An 18,708-nucleotide genomic window follows, 5' to 3' on the forward strand; every position below is an offset into this window, starting at 1 on the left:
TGACCAGATGCTTCCGTGAGAGTCTGACTGGTTAGCAGTTCAGAACATTGACTGACAAATGCCAGCAACAGCCTGTGTGGTAGACTAATGGGTGAGCAACAGAGGAGATTATAAAATTCGAAAGGCTGCCTTGCCAGCCTTTGAAACTCTGGTAACCAGCCCACTGTGGCTCTATTTACTAGCAATGGAACAATAACAAAGCTATTCAATGGCCGGGGGAAACATTCCAAAACTGTGGTAGTGATTTACTTCAGTGAACTTTGAAAATGAAAGCAGAATACTTACGGAGCCGTAGAGTTTACCCTTCTTGTTCATGGCTAAGTAGTAGTTGCTGTTAATGGCTTTGACGGCAACAACTCCGATTTCCACTGAAGTTATCTCCAGGATACCTAAAACGGACAATTACAACAGTCTACACTTGAGTCACATAAATGCATTTTAAAAAGTCCTAAGAAATTACTGAGTTTATTTTTTGATCATTCTGAGATAAAAAAGATTTAAAAACTGGAAAAAAAAGCCCCAACTTCTTTCAATGTGCCTAAAAAGCCAGAAAGCTAGAAATAACTAGTAAGTCTTTAAAAGAATTCCCCTGCATTTTACTCTGACCATATAGGGGAAAATATTGTTTTAATTAAAATGCTTCCTTTGCTAACTCTGCATTTTCAACCCCATAAATATTGAAACAACTCTACTCATCTTAGCCTAGATTTCACAAAAACTTATCAGAGCTCACATCTGTACTATGGTATTAAATTAAATCTATAGCATATGTCAATAATATGTCAGATTTACTTCAATCTGTAAAAACAGTGGTAAACTATTTCTTCTTTGTAGGACACTTAGATAAACTAAATCTTTTGGCTACATTTAACTGATAAATTCATTTTTGGCAAATGAACTGACATTTCGAGATACAGGGAGACTAACCCTACATCCACATTGTCTTTAAAACAGCAGAATCATTATTCTGGGTTGAGAGAAAATCTATCAGCATTTTTTAAAGTTTAGAAAGAATGGGAAACTGAGGGAATTAGTAACTGATTGACAGATCTTTTCCCCTAATACACAAGTTTCAGTTGGTGCATCTAGAGATAATTTTCTCTAAAAAGTTTGTAGGTAAGTACAGGAAAGGCATTTGATATTCTATGCAAAATCCCACTCATTTTAGGTTAAGAAGATCTCAGGTACTAACTACTTCTTATAATGATTGAGAAAGTTTTCTCAGTGTAGAGAAGCAGCGCTGCGATTATTAAAGGCCTCTGGATTCAGAATGTTTGGGTTTGACTCCTGGCTTTGCATTTACTGGTGAATGACCACAGCAGAAGTTGCTGAACTGCTTATGTCTCAATTTCATTTGTAAAATGGGCAACAGACTAGTACCTCCCTCATAGTCTTGTGAGGATTAAGTCAGATATACATATTAAATAATTAGAACTTGCCTAGAAGGTAGTGACTCTTTAATTATCAAAGGAAAGTTTTCCTCCAAGGGTTCTAGATTTTCGAACTTCTTCACCAAGCTGTGTAATCCTGAACAGGACAAATTCCCATTGGCTCAGCCCATAAAATCTGGAAGTGGATCATATGTTACCATTTAGCATTTATTACCTAATCATAAGAAACACCATCCTAAATGTGGTTGATAAATTGTGTATTTATACTCTTCCCATTGGGAAGGAGTGGCTTGTTCTTAAGACATGAACTCCTCCCTTTCCTTCACAGGTTGATGAGCCATGTGGAAGTCAATAGAAATGCTTGGGTTTCCTCATTGCAAAGTTGACATAACCAGAGAGATTTGTGCCAGACTACATGCCACGAACCATTCTGTCTATGTATCCTGGAGGAAGCCTCTGACCTAACATAGCATATACTCTCATTAATCGAGTAAAATAGATTTCAGTGTGAAAGTTCAAAACAAAGAAAGATTGTGAAGGGTGAAGGAGACAGTATCTGTAATTTTAACATGTTTTCTTGATGCTGGTATTTGTCCTCAAGGTACGAACCTGTACAAACACATTTATTTGCACATTGTAAAAAGTACTTTTTTAATAGTTTATTTCTTTAATTCTTACAACAGTCCTTGAAGGAGGTATTACTATTTTCAATTACAAATGAAAAAATAGAGAATACTGAGGTTAACTCACACACAAGGTGATAAAGTGACATAAGTCAGCAATGATGGATTCAACATTTAAGGCTTTGACTTTCAGAATACCTTGCTCTCAATCTCTAGTTTGCCTTTGCATCATCTCTCCCCACTCCTTCCTATTCTCACAAGGGAATTCTATTGGAAAATTTTTTCAAGGTGAAAAAGAAGTAGTGAGATTAAGCTGCAGTAACAAACTAAGTTGGGAAAAGGAAAAATATGATATAAATGTTACCAAACCCTTGGCTGATTGTTTCTGAGAGTGTATTGAACATGGTAAAGCATATTTAGCTTGGAAATCCCTGAGTTTTTTTCAGCTTGGCACAAAATAGAAACTCAATATTCAGAAAATCTGTCAATCAATTAGCCATATGTCCCAGTTTGCAATCTGCAAGTAGTTAAGGCTCACTTGAAAATGTTCATTATGCTTCAAAATAGAAGGGAAGACATAGGTGATATAAGTCCATGCAAATTCTGAAAATAATTTTGGGTACATCATGTATCAGTAAATCATAATTTGATAATCTTATGAGTAACAGACAATGACTGCCTTTATTATAAATATCTGTGGATGTGAGCGTGACTTTCTGAAAAACTCAAGTCTAGAAAACTTCTCTATTTTCTCCAGTTTTCTCTGTTCTTTAGTGAGGATGATAAAGTTTGCCTATACAAGTGTTTTTGGAAAAGATCACCAAAATTTTATTTGACAGTTGTTAGATTAATAACATATAGTTCTATATGTGTATACTTTCATGCAAAATTAAATGCCAGTCGAAGACAGCCTTTAGCAGAAAGTAAGTGAAAGGCATACAGGGTCTCTTTGTATTTCTCACAACTTATGTTAATATACGATTACCTCAGAATTAAAGTTATAAAAAAGCACTATTTTGTTACTTAAAGAAGCTAGCACCTGAAAATTGCATCATCAATAAAAGGAAACAAATTATATTTCCCATTCATATAAATTAGACATTTTTGTAAATTTAAATACATATTCTTGTAGTGAAATTCTCTTATTTATATTAAGTTGTAACCACATCAGTTTTGATGTCTCTCTAAAGATGAATATGACAGGTGATATTGTAAATCTATTTAAGGGCTTTTGGACAGTTTAATTGAAACGCGGAGGAAGACCTATGATGAGGGCATTCTCTTAGGAAATGGGAATATAAAGCCAAGTTATGGATCTCCTCTTGCAAAGTCTATGTTTTTTTGGGAATATAAGAAAAATACAGAGAGAATTTCAATAAAACATACTAAGTGATAATAAGTGCTAAGATGGAAGACAAGAGAGGCAAGGGTAAAGGTAGTTCATACTGGCGGAGGTTCCAAAGCAGACTAACTATTGGAAACGAGATCTGAACTGAGTTTTGTAGGTTGAGTGAGAAGCATCCAGGGGGAAGGTGGCAAGACATGAGCAAAATCATTAAGGTGAAACATTATAAGTCTGGTTTATAGAGTAAAACGTAGAGCAAAAGGAACAAGGCAGAAAGTTATAAGAAATGAGATTAGGGAGTTAAGTCAGACTCAAATTATCAATCATGTTGTATGGATTGTAAGGATTTAGGTAAATAGAAAGTATTTTATCTAAAAATATATAACTTTTGAAAGAACATATTAGAAAAAACAATATTTAGCAATTTCTTAAATAACAATCTGTAAAATTTATTTTGAATTATATTTGAAATCCTAAATAATAAAATTTGATGATCAACATTATAAAAGTGATTGTGACATTAATCAGCTTCTATTAATGGACAAATTCTAGCTAATGATGCATCATCACCATAGTAATGGAGAGGATTTTGCAAACTGATGAACTACAAGTGGAAATAACCTGGAAGTCACATTTTTCATGTAAATCATCTTTTAACTTACAGCGTGTGAGTTATATTTTGAAAAATCATTGAGTAGTTAATCTAAGGAGGTGGCCATTCACAAGTATTTTTCTCAGTTTATGCCTCTCATCCTTCTCCAGAAGAGAAGCATCTGACCCATTTTCTCCCCAGCAATCATGTTAGACCAAGACTACTTCTCTTTTGGGGATATTAGTATAAACAAGCTCATTGGCTTGGATGGCAACCTTCTCCTTAAATATTTTTTCATGGACACAATAGGAGAAAGTAAAAGACAAAACTTAAATAGAATAAATATAGATGGGGGAAAGCTAGGTGTAAAAAATAAATGCAAAAATTTTATTATTCTCTTCTAGATAAACCAAATATGAATATATAAAGGAATCCTAGAGTTTATTTGAGTAATTTGGCTTACATGTATTAAGCACAACTGTGCAGGGTGTATGTTAGCTCTCACTATGGCGGATGCAAAGACAAGAGAGCTTTTACTTTCAAGGAGTTTTAAAACTGGGTAGTAGAATAATGACAAAAATAATTAAAGTAATTACAATACCAAAAAAATATGTTTACTGCTCTATAAGAGAGTAATGTGTTGTCATGACTTTAACTTGTAAATAAGTTATCCTGAAAAAGAAGGCATTTGAGGTGAGCCTTTCAGGGCTAGGATTTTAATAGGTGGAAATGTGGAAAGTTGAGAGGACTGTTCTAGGCAGAGAAATGTAAATGCATAAAGAAAGGCATGGAATAGGGAAATGAGCTCATGTGTGCTTGAGCCACAGTTGCATAGAAGAGGAAAATGAGCTCATGTATGCTTGAGCCACAGTTGGCTCCACCCACAAATTGCACTGTGTGGGGCCACTCTTCGTAAAAGTAAGTGTTCTACTTCATTGAGTAGCATTGATGCTTTCCTGGGTAAGGAATATACTTTTAAAAAAATTAGTTGTGAAACTTGGAAGCAGCTCAATAAATGTCAGAGCCTCAAGGGTTCAGAGTCAGTCATGTCTGTTATTTGTCTCTAAATATTTTAACTCAAAATAGATTATAATGCTATATAATTTGATAGTTTTAGTCAACGTGCTAAAATATAACATTATTAGTATAATGTAATATACAAATCCTAATCCCTCTAAATTATGTCTCTCTTTCTTATGAATTATTGTCAGTGTCCCAAATAGATCTATTATATTCTAACATAGAAAAACCTATTCAGCTCCTTGAGCTTGTTGTCACATTTATAGTATATACCACAGAGATTATGTGGCCATACCCAAGAGCGTGGGGTCAAATGGCTCCAAATGTGTGGTTTTCATTTAAGAATCACTGTGGATTTATCTCCTTAATTGTGTATCTTTCTCAAAGAACCACAACAATTGCAGTGGTCTTTATTTATTTTTTTAGAATAGTGCATAGTTAATAATATGTGTTCAACATATATTTATTGAATAAATAAATGAATCAATGAGTGATCAGTCCAATGACTGGCTGAGTAAAGGAAAATGGGTATTTGTTAATTACAGAATTTTTTTCTTTTGACAATAGAGTCATATTTATAAAAACTTGAGATGAATTAATAACTCCATATCAAATAAAAATGAAACTGAAAGTAAAAGTCTAAATGCTATATGCTTCAAAGGGAAAATCAGTGAATTACAAAATATAAATATATTTTTATTATTTATAGGTAAATTATAAATATGAAATTCCTTTAAATTTTCTAAATAGTATATGTATGGCTCTGCAACTATTATTAAAATTGTGAGAAAAGAGATCTCAAACATGGATCAGATAGGCCACCTAGGATGTGAGATTCCTAGTGAAGGCAACATTCTTGGTTAAGAAAAGCACCATTTGGAGTAAATTGAATTTACAAATTAATGACAGTAGTAGCCCAGAAATCAAAAACTGATACAGAGTGACTCTCATGTGTCATATACTTTCATGTCTCATTTAATATTCACAAAATATACCAGGTAAGTATTATGTTTTTTAAATGTTGAGACTAAGTAAATTCGTGAACACATACTCACTATAGTGTAGCATATTTGGTGTTTGGATCCAAAGCCCATTCTCTTTCCAGTACATCAGGCTTTGTTAAATACAGTTGAAAATAGCAAAATAAAAAAAGCAATGATAGTTTTACCTATTTTAAATTTCTTTCTTCATATTCTAGCAAACACTTGATTTTTAGATTTCAAAATTATTTTGGAGAAGCATATCATGTAGTCAACACAAAAGGATTAACTTCCATAGGTAGTAATCCACAGGTAGTATTCTAGGTAACTAAATTAATTTTAATTTTCTAAGTAACTAAAGTTTTACAGCTCTAAAATTTTATTTAAAAAAAATTGGAACCTAAATGTTCAAGTTCACTCATTCCTTGTTCATATATTTCTTGATCACTCAGCATTACCAACATTAGCTCTGTCTCTGCTGTGAAAGCAGAATGCTCTCAGGAGCTCTTGAGTACTCACATTAAAACCAACTGATAAATTAATATGCGATCTTAATTGAGTAAAAAATACAGGTAAATTTTGGCGATATTCTTTTCTGAGTACAGGACATTAGGTTTTGTGTAGAAACTCTAGTATTTCTTTTTTATAGGTTCTCCGTTATACTCTAGAGAGTGGACATTTGCACAAATGTGATGTTAAAATTCTGGGAGAAACAAAAATATCTAGCTTTACGTCTAGCACAAACTACATTAGTTTTATTTTTCATAACTACAATAAAATAAATGTAGTAATTTTTCCTGTATTGTCAAAATTATCATACATAATTTGCAAATGTTCTCATGGGGTCAGACTTTGCTTCATAAACGCTGATGTTGAAAAAAATTATACAGCAATTATTTTTTCAGCTGGTACTTAGTTTATTTCCACACTTGAATTTGTTGAAAACATGATTCCACTTATGGTTCTTGACAGTAAAATGCTACTTTTACAACTGGGAATTCCAATAGATTCATATGATCTTGCCTAGAAAACGTAGGTATTAGTTTGAATATCTAAATAATTTCCATCGAAACAATTAGAATTCTTTCAAATAACAATGTTTCTACCTCTCTGTAATGTGAAACAGAGCTAAATTAAGTGAAGCCTCAAAAAATTACATGCACTGTTGAACTCCCACACAGCACAAAGGACCTTCCTAAACACTTTGCTAAGAGACTTGACCAAACTTTAGCCTGGCTTCCATCTGCAGTAAACTGTGTCCTTAAAGCTGACTTCAGCCCTTGTGCTTCATCTTAAGAAAATTCAGTGCTGCCAGACTGCAAGCTGTACATTGTCCCAACCCACCTTGCCAAACCATATTCAGTAATTCTCCATTTACTCTCTTCTGTAATTTTTTCATTTCCACATAGCCTCTAGTCTCTTTTTTGTCCCACCTTTTCACTTTCCCACAATCCATCTTTGTTCTCTATCTGTTCTCCCTTGAAAACCTCAGTCACTTTTGTCTTAGTTGAGATTGAGCTTTGTTATTACTGCAGTCCCTCTCCCTTACTGCAGTAGTCTGAATAAAATCTGCCTGTCATCTTTAACAAGCATCTGATGCTCAGTTTGGTTTGTTTATTTGCTTGTCTGACAATTATAGGAGCTCAAAAAATATCATGGAGATTATAGAGTAGAAAACTGTCACCAAATTTATGGGTAGCATGTGCCCAGAAAAATATCCTACAAGTGGTAAATACAAAAAGGAGGAAGAAAGTGGGTTTTTGAAGACGGGGAAAGGAAAGCACCTAGCTGAGGGGTAATAGAACTAAGTTTGTATCTCTTAGCTTAAGGGTCCTCACATGCTTTACACCTGTTTGGGATTACGTATTTGCTTGACTCAACAATGTCAAAAAGTGCATTTACATATTAGCTTAACTGTTTTGAAAGAATGTCATAATATACCTAAGTAATTTTTGTATTACCTACTTATTATCTCATTTCATTTCTCTCTACCCATTCTGTGTGTCTGTGTGTGTACGTGTGTCTGTCTGTCTGTCTGTCTGTCCATCTGTCTATCTGTCTCTCTCTCTCTCTCTTACACACACACACACACACACACACACAATGAGAGTGGTAACAACCTCACACAAATGTTTAAAGGAAACAACAGAGTCACATTTTATGTGATGAAATTAATGGAGAAGCTTGGTTATAAATGTGAGGGAAATAAGTAATGGCAGAAGAACTTGTCTCAACATATCAGCTCTGCTCCTTAACTAGCTGTGTGACCTTGGATAAGTCAGTTATACTCCCTGAATCTTGGTTTACTTGGAGCTAACTGCCTATAGCTCACAGGATTGCATAGAATCTCAAACAGTGGGTATTTAATAGCTACTTATTGTCTGCTTAATCAGAATAGGTGGCAACTTATTTCTATATCAGTTTTCTATATCAGTGGTTCTTAAACTTGAACATGCATTAGAATCATCTAGAAGGCACCAGAGAATTTTTAATTTTTTGCAATTTCCCAGGCAACAATGACTCTGCTGGTCCAAGGACCACACATTGTTCTATATGCTATGATTCAGAGGCAGAGCAGGTCTTTTTTATAAAAAAGCATTGATAGAAACACTTGCAGAGAAGCAGAACCACAAACAGAATAGACAATAGTAATGGTAGCAGCTTAATAACAAAGAAAAATTTTTAAAGAATATGGAAAGAAGTAGTGGGTTTTTCTTTTGCTTGTTTTTGATAGGTGTGGGACTTTTTTTTTAATATCTGGGAAACTGTGATATGTGAATTTGGAATTTACGAATATATACATTATTGTCTATAGTCTATTTTTGAGACTTGCAATAAGATTACTGTCAGAATTTTTATTTTCTTCTCCTTGATAACTGAAGAGATGTTGGTGGAAACTTAATTGCCTTCAACTACTCCTTAAGGTATTTTATAGGTATTCTCATAGGAGTGGTTTTGTTGGCACTCTAGGAATTAAAGGACTATATAATCCCTTAAAGTTATTCTAATGGCCAAGAAATTGCTGTAAATCAGAAGAGATTCATTTAATCCCCTACCCTCCACCCAGAGTGAAGGCATATACTTGCTTCAGAATGATCTCACTGCATTTAAAAGAAAGATACTAGAGTGGTTATTCATTCTGATCTACCTTGTACTATTATAGACTCTGGCTGCCTGTTCAGCATAATGCAACAGAGCTATTTAGTTTCTCTGTTAGCCACAGTTATTTCAGATACCCTTGACATTCATTTAGAATTGTAGACAGAAATAGGACCTGCATTTGCAGAATATCCTTATCATCTTTATACAAGAATATATATCTTCTCCAATATGCTAAAGGCCAAAATGACCTTTTACATTCTTACCTGGTACTTCAAGTCATAGGAAAAATGCAGCAATTAGCTTAGCTTTATTGACATGCACAGTGGCAAATCCTAAAACGTTTCTCAATTTAAAGGCTATATTTAATTGACTGGTATTGTAATTTAACTATTGTCATTGACCAAGAATTAAAAAGTATCAGAAACTAACAATGCAATCTGTGGACACTATTATCCAGTTGTAAATTAATTGTTAAAGTGTGCTAAAGATTAATATCCTACTGTATTTTTATTGCAAATGGAATATGACTCTGGGTTTTTCCATGTTGATCATTAGTCAACATATGCTTGCATATAGTCATCTAATATGTCTCTTCATGACACTGTGCTAGATCCATAAATTTAGTAAACTCAACATTTTCTTTATATGTTTTTCCCTCACCAGCAGAGATATTTTTTTGCCAATTTAACTTTATCGAACTATGTCAGGAAGTAGATAATTATCAATATATGCCATGTTTTCAAATATTACCTTCTGAGTTCTTAGACTATATGAGACATAATTACATGTTTCTAAGGATGAGAATTTGTTTGACATTCTTGAAGATTGTCCACAGTAATTGTTGATATAAATTTAATTAACTTGAAAAACGAGAAAGATCGTATGGCTCATTTTCTATGAAATAAAAAACTAGAAAAGCTTGTGCATCCCCAGAGGTAGGACACCTACTCCCACTCCCAGCTACTGCCGATCTAGGAAAAAAAAATACTAGAAATACTTAATGTGTTTGAATCCTTTGTTGTGACCCAAGATAACTGACATTGGATCTCATATGACAATAGGATAAATGGAGGGAAATACAGAAAAACACAACGGTTTAGAAAGGGAGGATGAAGATAGCCTCAGAAATGCTCAGCACAACTTATTTGAAAGGAAATAAGGTCTGGAGCAAGGCACAAGAGTAATTACTAAAAATATATCTGTTTAAAGGACAAACATATTTGTATCAGAAAACATATTTGTATACAAAGTTTTATAAAGCTCTTTATCAGTTTTGCCTCTCTCTCTCTCTCTCCCTTCCTCTCTCTCCTAATAAATAATTCAATTCTTCAAAATATTTTAGAAAGTTAGAAACCTGTTTTTTTTTTTTTGAGACACCTCTCCTCTTTTTCGCCAAAAAAGCTGTAATCTTATTACATCTTCTGCATGTCACATGTTGCATTCACTCACATGTCACATGTCGGGGAAAAGCCTGAGGGACCCTAATGTGTCCTGTGTCTCCTCATTGAGCTTTTGAAGGAAGGAACATCTCCCATTCTGTGTAGGGGGAGTTTTAAATACCAACCATGTAAAAATAAGAGACAATCACTTGACATGTTATTGCTACTGTAAAAATCTATAGAGAAGTCAAAATGATACTAGAAATGTTTTATGCTTTAGTAAAAGCCAACCAACTTTCCAAATTAGATCTGTCATGACAAGGAGGCATTGGTAGGCATGTCAATTGTAATATTCCCCAGCCCCCCTCCAAAAAACTAAGTCATTACCAATTTTTTTGAGAAATATTCCATATTCAATCAAGACTTCTGATCAGTCTAATTTAAAGTACAGATTTCAAAGCCTCAAAATCAACTAATCTCGTTTATTTAGTGAGAAAGATTCAGATCATTTAAGGCTTAAGAAAAAAGCTAGGTTTTAGCGAATTGTAGAATCAGAGGTGAACTTGACGAATATAGAGATTATCTGGTTCATCTCTGATCCTCTTTCGTAATAGATGACACTTGAAGACCCAAGGACATCAAGGGACTTATCCAAGCACCTCTAGAAAATTACTTAAAGCCTGAAATACATAGTTAGTGCATGTTCTTTCTAGTACACCATGGGACTCCTATAAACATTTATAAACTGTTGGCAGCTGGGCAAAGATTTTATATCTACTTAATGTTTCATGGGTTAATTTATCTTGTTCATTACACAGAAACAATTCATTCTAGTTGAGCTCAACCACTGCATTTTATTTTTTTAAGGAAGAAAAGTTTAAAAGTCAACATAAAGGGTTAGAGGAATTACTTCATGGCATGTTTCACTAAATGATCACCATGTAAATAGAGATACCCTAAAGATGTTCTTATAAAATGTCTACCACATTCATTCAAGTTTTTATAGACTTATTTAGTGTAACTAAATATAATATAGAATATCTTTTCTCCTCAATTTAATGAAAATAACAAAATGGATCAGTAGAGTACATTTTGATGTTGGGTTTCTGACAAGAAAAGAACTTTCTCGATTAATTGAAGTGTTCACAAATTAGCTAAGCCTGAATAGCCCTAAGTAGTTTAAAATGTGGAACAAGCTTTAAGGTGCAAACTCAAGGCCCACTTTAAACATGTATATTATAAATTTGCCAAGTTTTCAACATGATATGGAATAATATATAATTAGCTTCTTAACTCTTTTAAAGATTCTTTTCATAGTTACTTACAGGGTGGGTAATTATAATACTTTGGAAATATAAATATTGCTATCGATATGTGTATTTTTATTTGTGCAAAAGACAAGTTACCTTATAGACCTGCCAAAGCAAAACATAGATTAATTTGCCATACATTAAACTATATGTTTGTGTAACTCATGATATTGAAATAAGAAATCCTGCCTCCCACTGAAAAGGGGGAAGTTTAATCAATATGCTAATGAAGATCATGGTCTTCTGGACTGAAGACTGCCCCTTTTTGGCCAAGTGGAAGTGAGTCTTTATCCCTCAAGTCCATGGAAATGCCCTGTCATTGCCACAACACACAGCTGGCAAAGAAAATATATCTCTTAGGTTGGAAATAGAAGACAGCATCGCATATTCATTTCTAAGCATTTTCTAGTATTAGAAGCACAGAGCCAGTATTTTGCAGAGTACATTGGAGGGAATACTTTCATAAAAATTAATGTAAATGGTTTTTCTGGTACTTAAAAATGGTATTTTGAGACAGTATAAAAAGAAAGATTAAAACTCAATGTAAGAGTCAGACATTCTAGCACAGACAACATGAGAAAAGCAACACTGGGCTAGGAAGAGATGTTCTTAGATATTATTACCTTAACCACATGTGGGTGGAAGGAGGGTAGTACTTTTTTAGTGAGAAGGAACAGAGGATTGATATTAGACCCAACATACATCCTTTATTGTTTTTTGTAATTACGCATGGGAAATGAAATGTTATGTATGGTTTAACTTTCAATGAATATTTTCATTGTTTCATTAATTCTTTTTTTAATTTAAATTGGTTTCAAGCATACAGTACCTTGGTTAGACATCTATAATGTCCATAAAATGATTCCCCTACTTGCTCCCTCCCTCCCCTGGCCCTCCACTGAGCCATCATATTAATAACTACATTCCCTCTGCCATGCTCCAAAGCCCAACTATCAACTACTAATTTGTACTTCTTTAACTCTTCACCACATTCTCCCAGCCTTCCTACCCCCCTCATTAATCCTTGAGTCGACAAGCTATCTTTAAAGGAATTATTAGACAAGATGAATTCTACCTGACACATTATATCTGTTTTCTCATGGTAGACAAAGAGCAGGAATTATCTCAATATTACATCTTATTTAAAAACCAATGCTTAAATTGGTTTAAAATAGTAAGCTCTTAAGAAAGTACAAAAACACTTTCAGAGAAAATGTGATCTATCTGATCCAAGTTTGAAAGTGAAAACTGATGGATAAGGGAACATTATATGTAGGTGGTGATCTCAAACAATCACTTAGTGACAGGAGAGCTTTAAAAAATGCTGAGAGGCAAATAAGAGGATATATATGTACACATACACATATGTTTATATATATATATATGTGTGTGTGTGTGTGTGCATGTGTATATATTTCAGACAAACGTTATTTCATACTATTCTTCGTGCAAGTCTTAGTAAACTGTTCTGAATTAAACATGCTGAAAGTTCAGCTTTTAAAAGTAGAAGATAGGTTACAACTACTAGATACTATAGTTCTCATGCATATGAGATATTTCTGGGATCCAGATTACAAGAAAAAGAGATAAAGAGAAAACCGAAAACTAAAAGTTAACAAGAAAAAAACACCAAGAGAAATAAAATTACTGGAATGATTCAGTTTTGTATATCTTGTATTAAAACACATATTTGAATCATGCTCATTTCAAATGTTTCATTTTACTCAATTTGAATTTTATCCAAAATTGTTCAAACCTTTAAAAATTTGGAGAAATAGAACAATATTCAAAGAAAAGTTATCTTAAACTTCTTTATAGTATACTTCAGTTCAGCTGGCTAAAACTTAGACTACTATCGGTAAAAATCTGAAAACATTTCTCCCAAAGAAAAGCTCCAATTGTAAGAAGGTACTTGAATGGACTTGCTTAGTTCTGACTAGCTTATATTGTCAAATAATTAAGTTTACCTGAAATAAAATAACAGATTTATAATAATTTGTTATTAAAATTTTCTTGTATAGATATGAGATAGGGAAAAATGGAACCTAGAAAAAACCATAAAAATTTGAAAATTTGCCACACTGCCATAAAAATGGCAAAAACAGGTCTAGGTAAAATGATTGGTTTCTTAGCAAGTCAGGTTAATATACTAATGGAAACATCTATAAAGAAGAATGAGCAACATTCAATAGTTTCATACTATTTAATTTATATTTCAAATATTTCCTCCTCTACTACTAATTCAGAAAGATCAGAAAAAAACTGTGACTATAATATGATTTAAGTTAGTACAAACATTGAAACATTTCAGTGTAGATTATTCTTGGGTGAGATTCAAAGTAAACCCTGTTTGTTTTCATATAAGGATCTTTATAAATGATGTCCAAATAGATGTCAAATAGTATCATAATATAATTTTAAATGGGTTTATATTTGAAGTTTATATATTTTACCAGAACAGATTCAGAAACAGGACCTATAATACAGCATAAATTTCATAGTCACTGTTATTCAATAGATAGATGAATAGAAACATGCACATTTGTCTTATACAAAGAAACTGGTTGGGGAAACAGTATTAAAAATTAAACTCTAATCAAACAGAAATAAATAAAAATAGACATGTTTAAAAAGCTTAAAAAGTTTGATTAAACTATGGCAGACCATGGAAATGAGTCTCAGGAATAGAACTCTATTAAGCAATTTTTACTTATGGGTAGATTACAGGTACTGTGTAGCTGAACTTATTTCTTTATGCATTTGTATAAGAACTAATTATATTTTCACGTCAAGGAGAAATGTTCATTACGAAGATTTCAGATTCTTTCAAAAGTCTGATCTTTGATAACTTGGCAGAAATGAGAACTATGCCGAAGGACAAGAAGAGTGAATTTAGCTCTAGGTGGGAAGAGACTCAACTTGCTCCTAGTTTATCGAAAGCATGACTTCTGTTTCTCCATATGGCTGCATCTATATCACTAGTACCTAGCCCATAGCAAGTCCCCAATATAAAAACATGGAACAAAAATAATTAATTTATCTGAAGAACATAATATGCAAAGTACCTTTTTCAACTTTGGCAAACTTATTTTCCTCTGGAAAGAGGAAAAGAAAGCTAATCTCCATGGGCAGCTTTTCTCTCTGCATTTGTCTGAGTGTGCCAGCCCTACCCATAGTACACAGTGGGGCAAAATCAGAAGCCGGGGAATATAGAGGAGCAATCTCCCCGCCACCCCCTTACCCTCACACCCAGTGCTCCAGTTTCTCTTCCAACGTCAGCATGATCTCTAGCCTGGAGACTGATTCCTCACATTATTTTGTTTATATATATTCAACTCAAAGTAATGAACAGGACTCGAGGACTAATTATCAAATGTAACCCTATAAAAATCACATTACGTGAAAGCCATGAACTGAGCATAAAAAGAGCCAGTATGACTTGCATATTATAAAGGATAGAATGGAGTCCCAAGCCTAAATCCAGGATTATTCTGTTCAGTCTTTTCCTACTAAATTCCACTTGCTTCAACCACAACAGAAGTCAAGGACCACTTTATTCCCTTTCCTTGTATAGGTATGCAGTCATAAGAACCTGTTAAAAAAAAAAAAAGTTTTTAAAAAGTCTCCTAACCATGAAGTTCAATATCTCAGTCCATATTCTGCATAATTTTTGTCTCAGAAACTTAGTCAAAGATGTCGAGGTAACAAGGTCTGTTGCAAATGTCCAAATATAAACAATTGCTTGTTGACTCTAAAACCCTGATGGGTGTTTTCATCTTGAGTGCTTAACAGCTTTGTGACATAATGGGAGATCCTATCTGTATTCCTGTGGCCAAGAAACAGCCTCTCATACCTATTTGCTTTCTCAGTCAACACTTTAAGTCCAGAGAGAATAACAAAGTCTTTTCTTTATGTGGAGACTTAAAAGCTACTGAGGAGAGTACAACCATTTCACACCCTTCCTCTTTCATCAACGTCAGCTCCTCTTTTTATTGTTTCTCTAACCTGCCAATTGACAAAAACAGCCGCTAATAATTATGTTTGTGGTACTAGGCTATGTGATCTAATTGCACAGACTTGTGCCACATGTCTTATCCAGTTACAAACTTGATTTCAAAAAAGCGAGAGCTTCAGAGACATTTTCTTAGCTGACTTCACACTCGAAACTACAAGGGATGCACACACTATACTGTTAAATGGCCATCCTTGAAATTTGTTTTCATGATTTTTTTCTTTCACCTTCATTCAACCCCTCCAAAAATGCTGGCATCCCTGTCGAGTGAGGATGGTACTTCTTGTTGGAATCTGATAGTTTTCTTTTTTTCAATTGCCCTTGCTTGCTAACTACTATGTAAGATAATCACATTGGAAAGTCAGAGATATTTTTGACTTTTAAAAGGAAGCAAAATATTGACACACTAACTCTTTTGGTAGATAAAATTTTCTGGCAAATTTATTTTAGGCAGAAAAAATATATAATCAGTTATCTTCTTTGCAAGATTTTTTTTCAGACAGATTCTGTACATTTCTCTAATTTTCTAACATGACCTGACAATCTCACATATGTTAATAAATATTTTTCAAAAGTCTAAGAGAGAAAACCATGTAAGAAAAATTATTTCAAGTAGACACCAATTCAGAATAACTTGACGTATTTGAAGAATTAATATTACTGATGAAGATTTTGCTCTTTATGTTAGCAATAGGTATGGCTTATTGATTTTTTTTTTACTTTACCAATTATAGTTTTCATTGTCTGTTGAAGGATATCTCTTCTTAATTGGCTGACATATTTTGATCATAGGCTTTTAAATGGACATCATTTTTCCTTCATCAATACCTCCAATCTAAACCAGCATCCATATCAAAATAATTTAAATGAAAAATATAAGAAAATGGGAATGTCCTAAATATCAGAAATATTTGCTTTGACATGTATGGTTCAGACCTTCTAAGTAGTTCTGGCAAAATTATCATCTAGCCTTTGACAAAAAGCACCTGTTTTAGGTGGCAAAAATTTTGTCAAGTTAAAGCACCCAACCCTTAAGAATGGATAATTGGCAAGATCTTGTTCCCATACATCTTTAGTCTCTACTGAATCTGGACACATAACTGTGAATTTGCACCGAATTCCTCTTCCTAAAATAGGTAGCCTGGCTTCCTAAAGAGACATAGAGTGCCAGAGCCTGAGTGTCCTCAGGGATCTGCCAGTACAAAGCTTGTCTGGCATAAGTCACATTAATAGCAGTTTCCTCTTGTCCTTCTTAAGCTGAGCTCATCCTCGTGAGTTAAATATTTTGCATATATTTCTGCCACATCAATATCTGATACTTATTCAAAAATGGTAAGTTCTTTAATCCTTTAGTAAATAGCTTTTCAATATTTCTAAAAGTCTTAAATTTTCTAAAGAAAATTGGCTAAAAGAGCATTATAAACAAAGTGCAAGGAGATTGGTAGTTGATACTTATCTTTCTCAACATATGGCTTATGTTACAACAGCAGGTCCCTGCTTTTATCCCTGGGAGCTGTGAAGATGACTGCTTATAAGGTCTCATTGCCTAATTAATCCTTACTTAAAATTCACCTAAGTAAGTCTAACAGGGTTAGGAAATTGGTTTCTGTTAGTAGTTCTACCTCTCACCCTACCAAACATCTGGGAAATATTCAGTTTGAAATCAGGTCCAAGCCTTTTGGCATTAACCACCTCCAAACATTAAGATACCACCAGCAATTTTTTCCCATTATAATAAAATAACAGCTGTCAATTATTGCCAGTAATATTAGTGGCATACTCATGTTTATATCTCAAATATGCTTTTAATTTTCTGAAGCAAAGGCAAATTGCTGGTGGTAACTGCTTTTAATCCTCAATTTCATATGTTTTTTGCATGCAAAATGGATCAACAACATTGTATCAGACCCAAAATATAAAAGATGATGAAAACTAAGCTGGTGCATCCTCATTCATCTAAGAAGCTGGCAAGGCTTTACAGAGACAGGAACCCTAATTGCGTATACAACACACTTAGTACATCTCGCCCACATGTCTTCAAAATGACCTTTTAAAGAATGTTTTAAATGTCAGTGCTCTTTTAGAAAACATTGAACCAAACATGGAACTCACAGGGAAATTTCTATATCTCCAATTAAGGCACAAAGAGACACATTTTCAATTTCCTCTTCCTTTTCTCTTACTTATCAATGCAACTTAATAAAATATAAAATCACATAAAATTAGTAGGTATAAGCATTTGAATATAGATGGAAGCAGTTTCGTAGACAGAGTTCCAGTTCTTGAGCAAAGCTCCAAGATGCAAAATGTAGCAAATCGAAGTCTTTGTGGAGTGACCTCAGCAACAAAGAAACTCTTAAAATAAGTATGTAAGCTTTATAAGAAATATCTGATCTTACTTAATTTCTACTTTGACAAGGAAATTTAAACCTAGCTCCCAAATAAATTTTTCAAAGTGATTCCCATTTACCTATCTCTTCTCTTCTTTTACTTTTAGCAATAGCATATAAATGATGTCATAACCAACTGTCATAATTTTACAAGCCGTAACTATTTCTAGTGACAGTTACCCACACGCTCACTTTTAATTATCAAGAATATAAATGCAAAGACAGTCGCTAAGATTGAATCAGAATCTTAAGTAAAAAATCAAAGTATTTTTTTCTAATTTAAACTAAATAGGCAATAATGTTAGCAAAAAATGATGTCTGATCAATTGAGCTAGTAATCTATAATCTATAAAGAATTTAAATTGTAAATTTGATTTTCCTAAGAAATAGACCAGATTATACACTATTTATATAGGATATTTATTTTCTATACCATAAGAACAGTACAACATCCATAAAGAAAAACAGTAGCATTTAATAAACTTTATTTTTTATCATTCACATAAAAATGTATGTGTATCTATTTTAGGAGAGTAATATTACCATTTGGACTTACTCTACCCA

The 18,708-nt window shown here is 33.3% G+C and overlaps 1 protein-coding gene across 1 annotated transcript in view; it reads right to left on the reverse strand.

The window, feature by feature from the left end:
- The window catches only part of FGF10 (fibroblast growth factor 10), an 80,047-nt gene that overhangs the window by 10,168 nt on the left and 51,171 nt on the right, over positions 1–18,708 (reverse strand). Inside the window, exon 2 of the mRNA XM_039877094.1 lies at positions 286–389. Within this exon, the coding sequence (XP_039733028.1) occupies positions 286–389 (104 nt within the window). The remainder of the gene's footprint in view (positions 1–285; positions 390–18,708) is intronic.

The sequence above is a fragment of the Pteropus medius genome, unplaced genomic scaffold (genome assembly GCF_902729225.1).
Source record: "Pteropus medius unplaced genomic scaffold, Ma_sr-lr_union100, whole genome shotgun sequence".
Taxonomy (NCBI): domain Eukaryota; kingdom Metazoa; phylum Chordata; class Mammalia; order Chiroptera; family Pteropodidae; genus Pteropus; species Pteropus medius.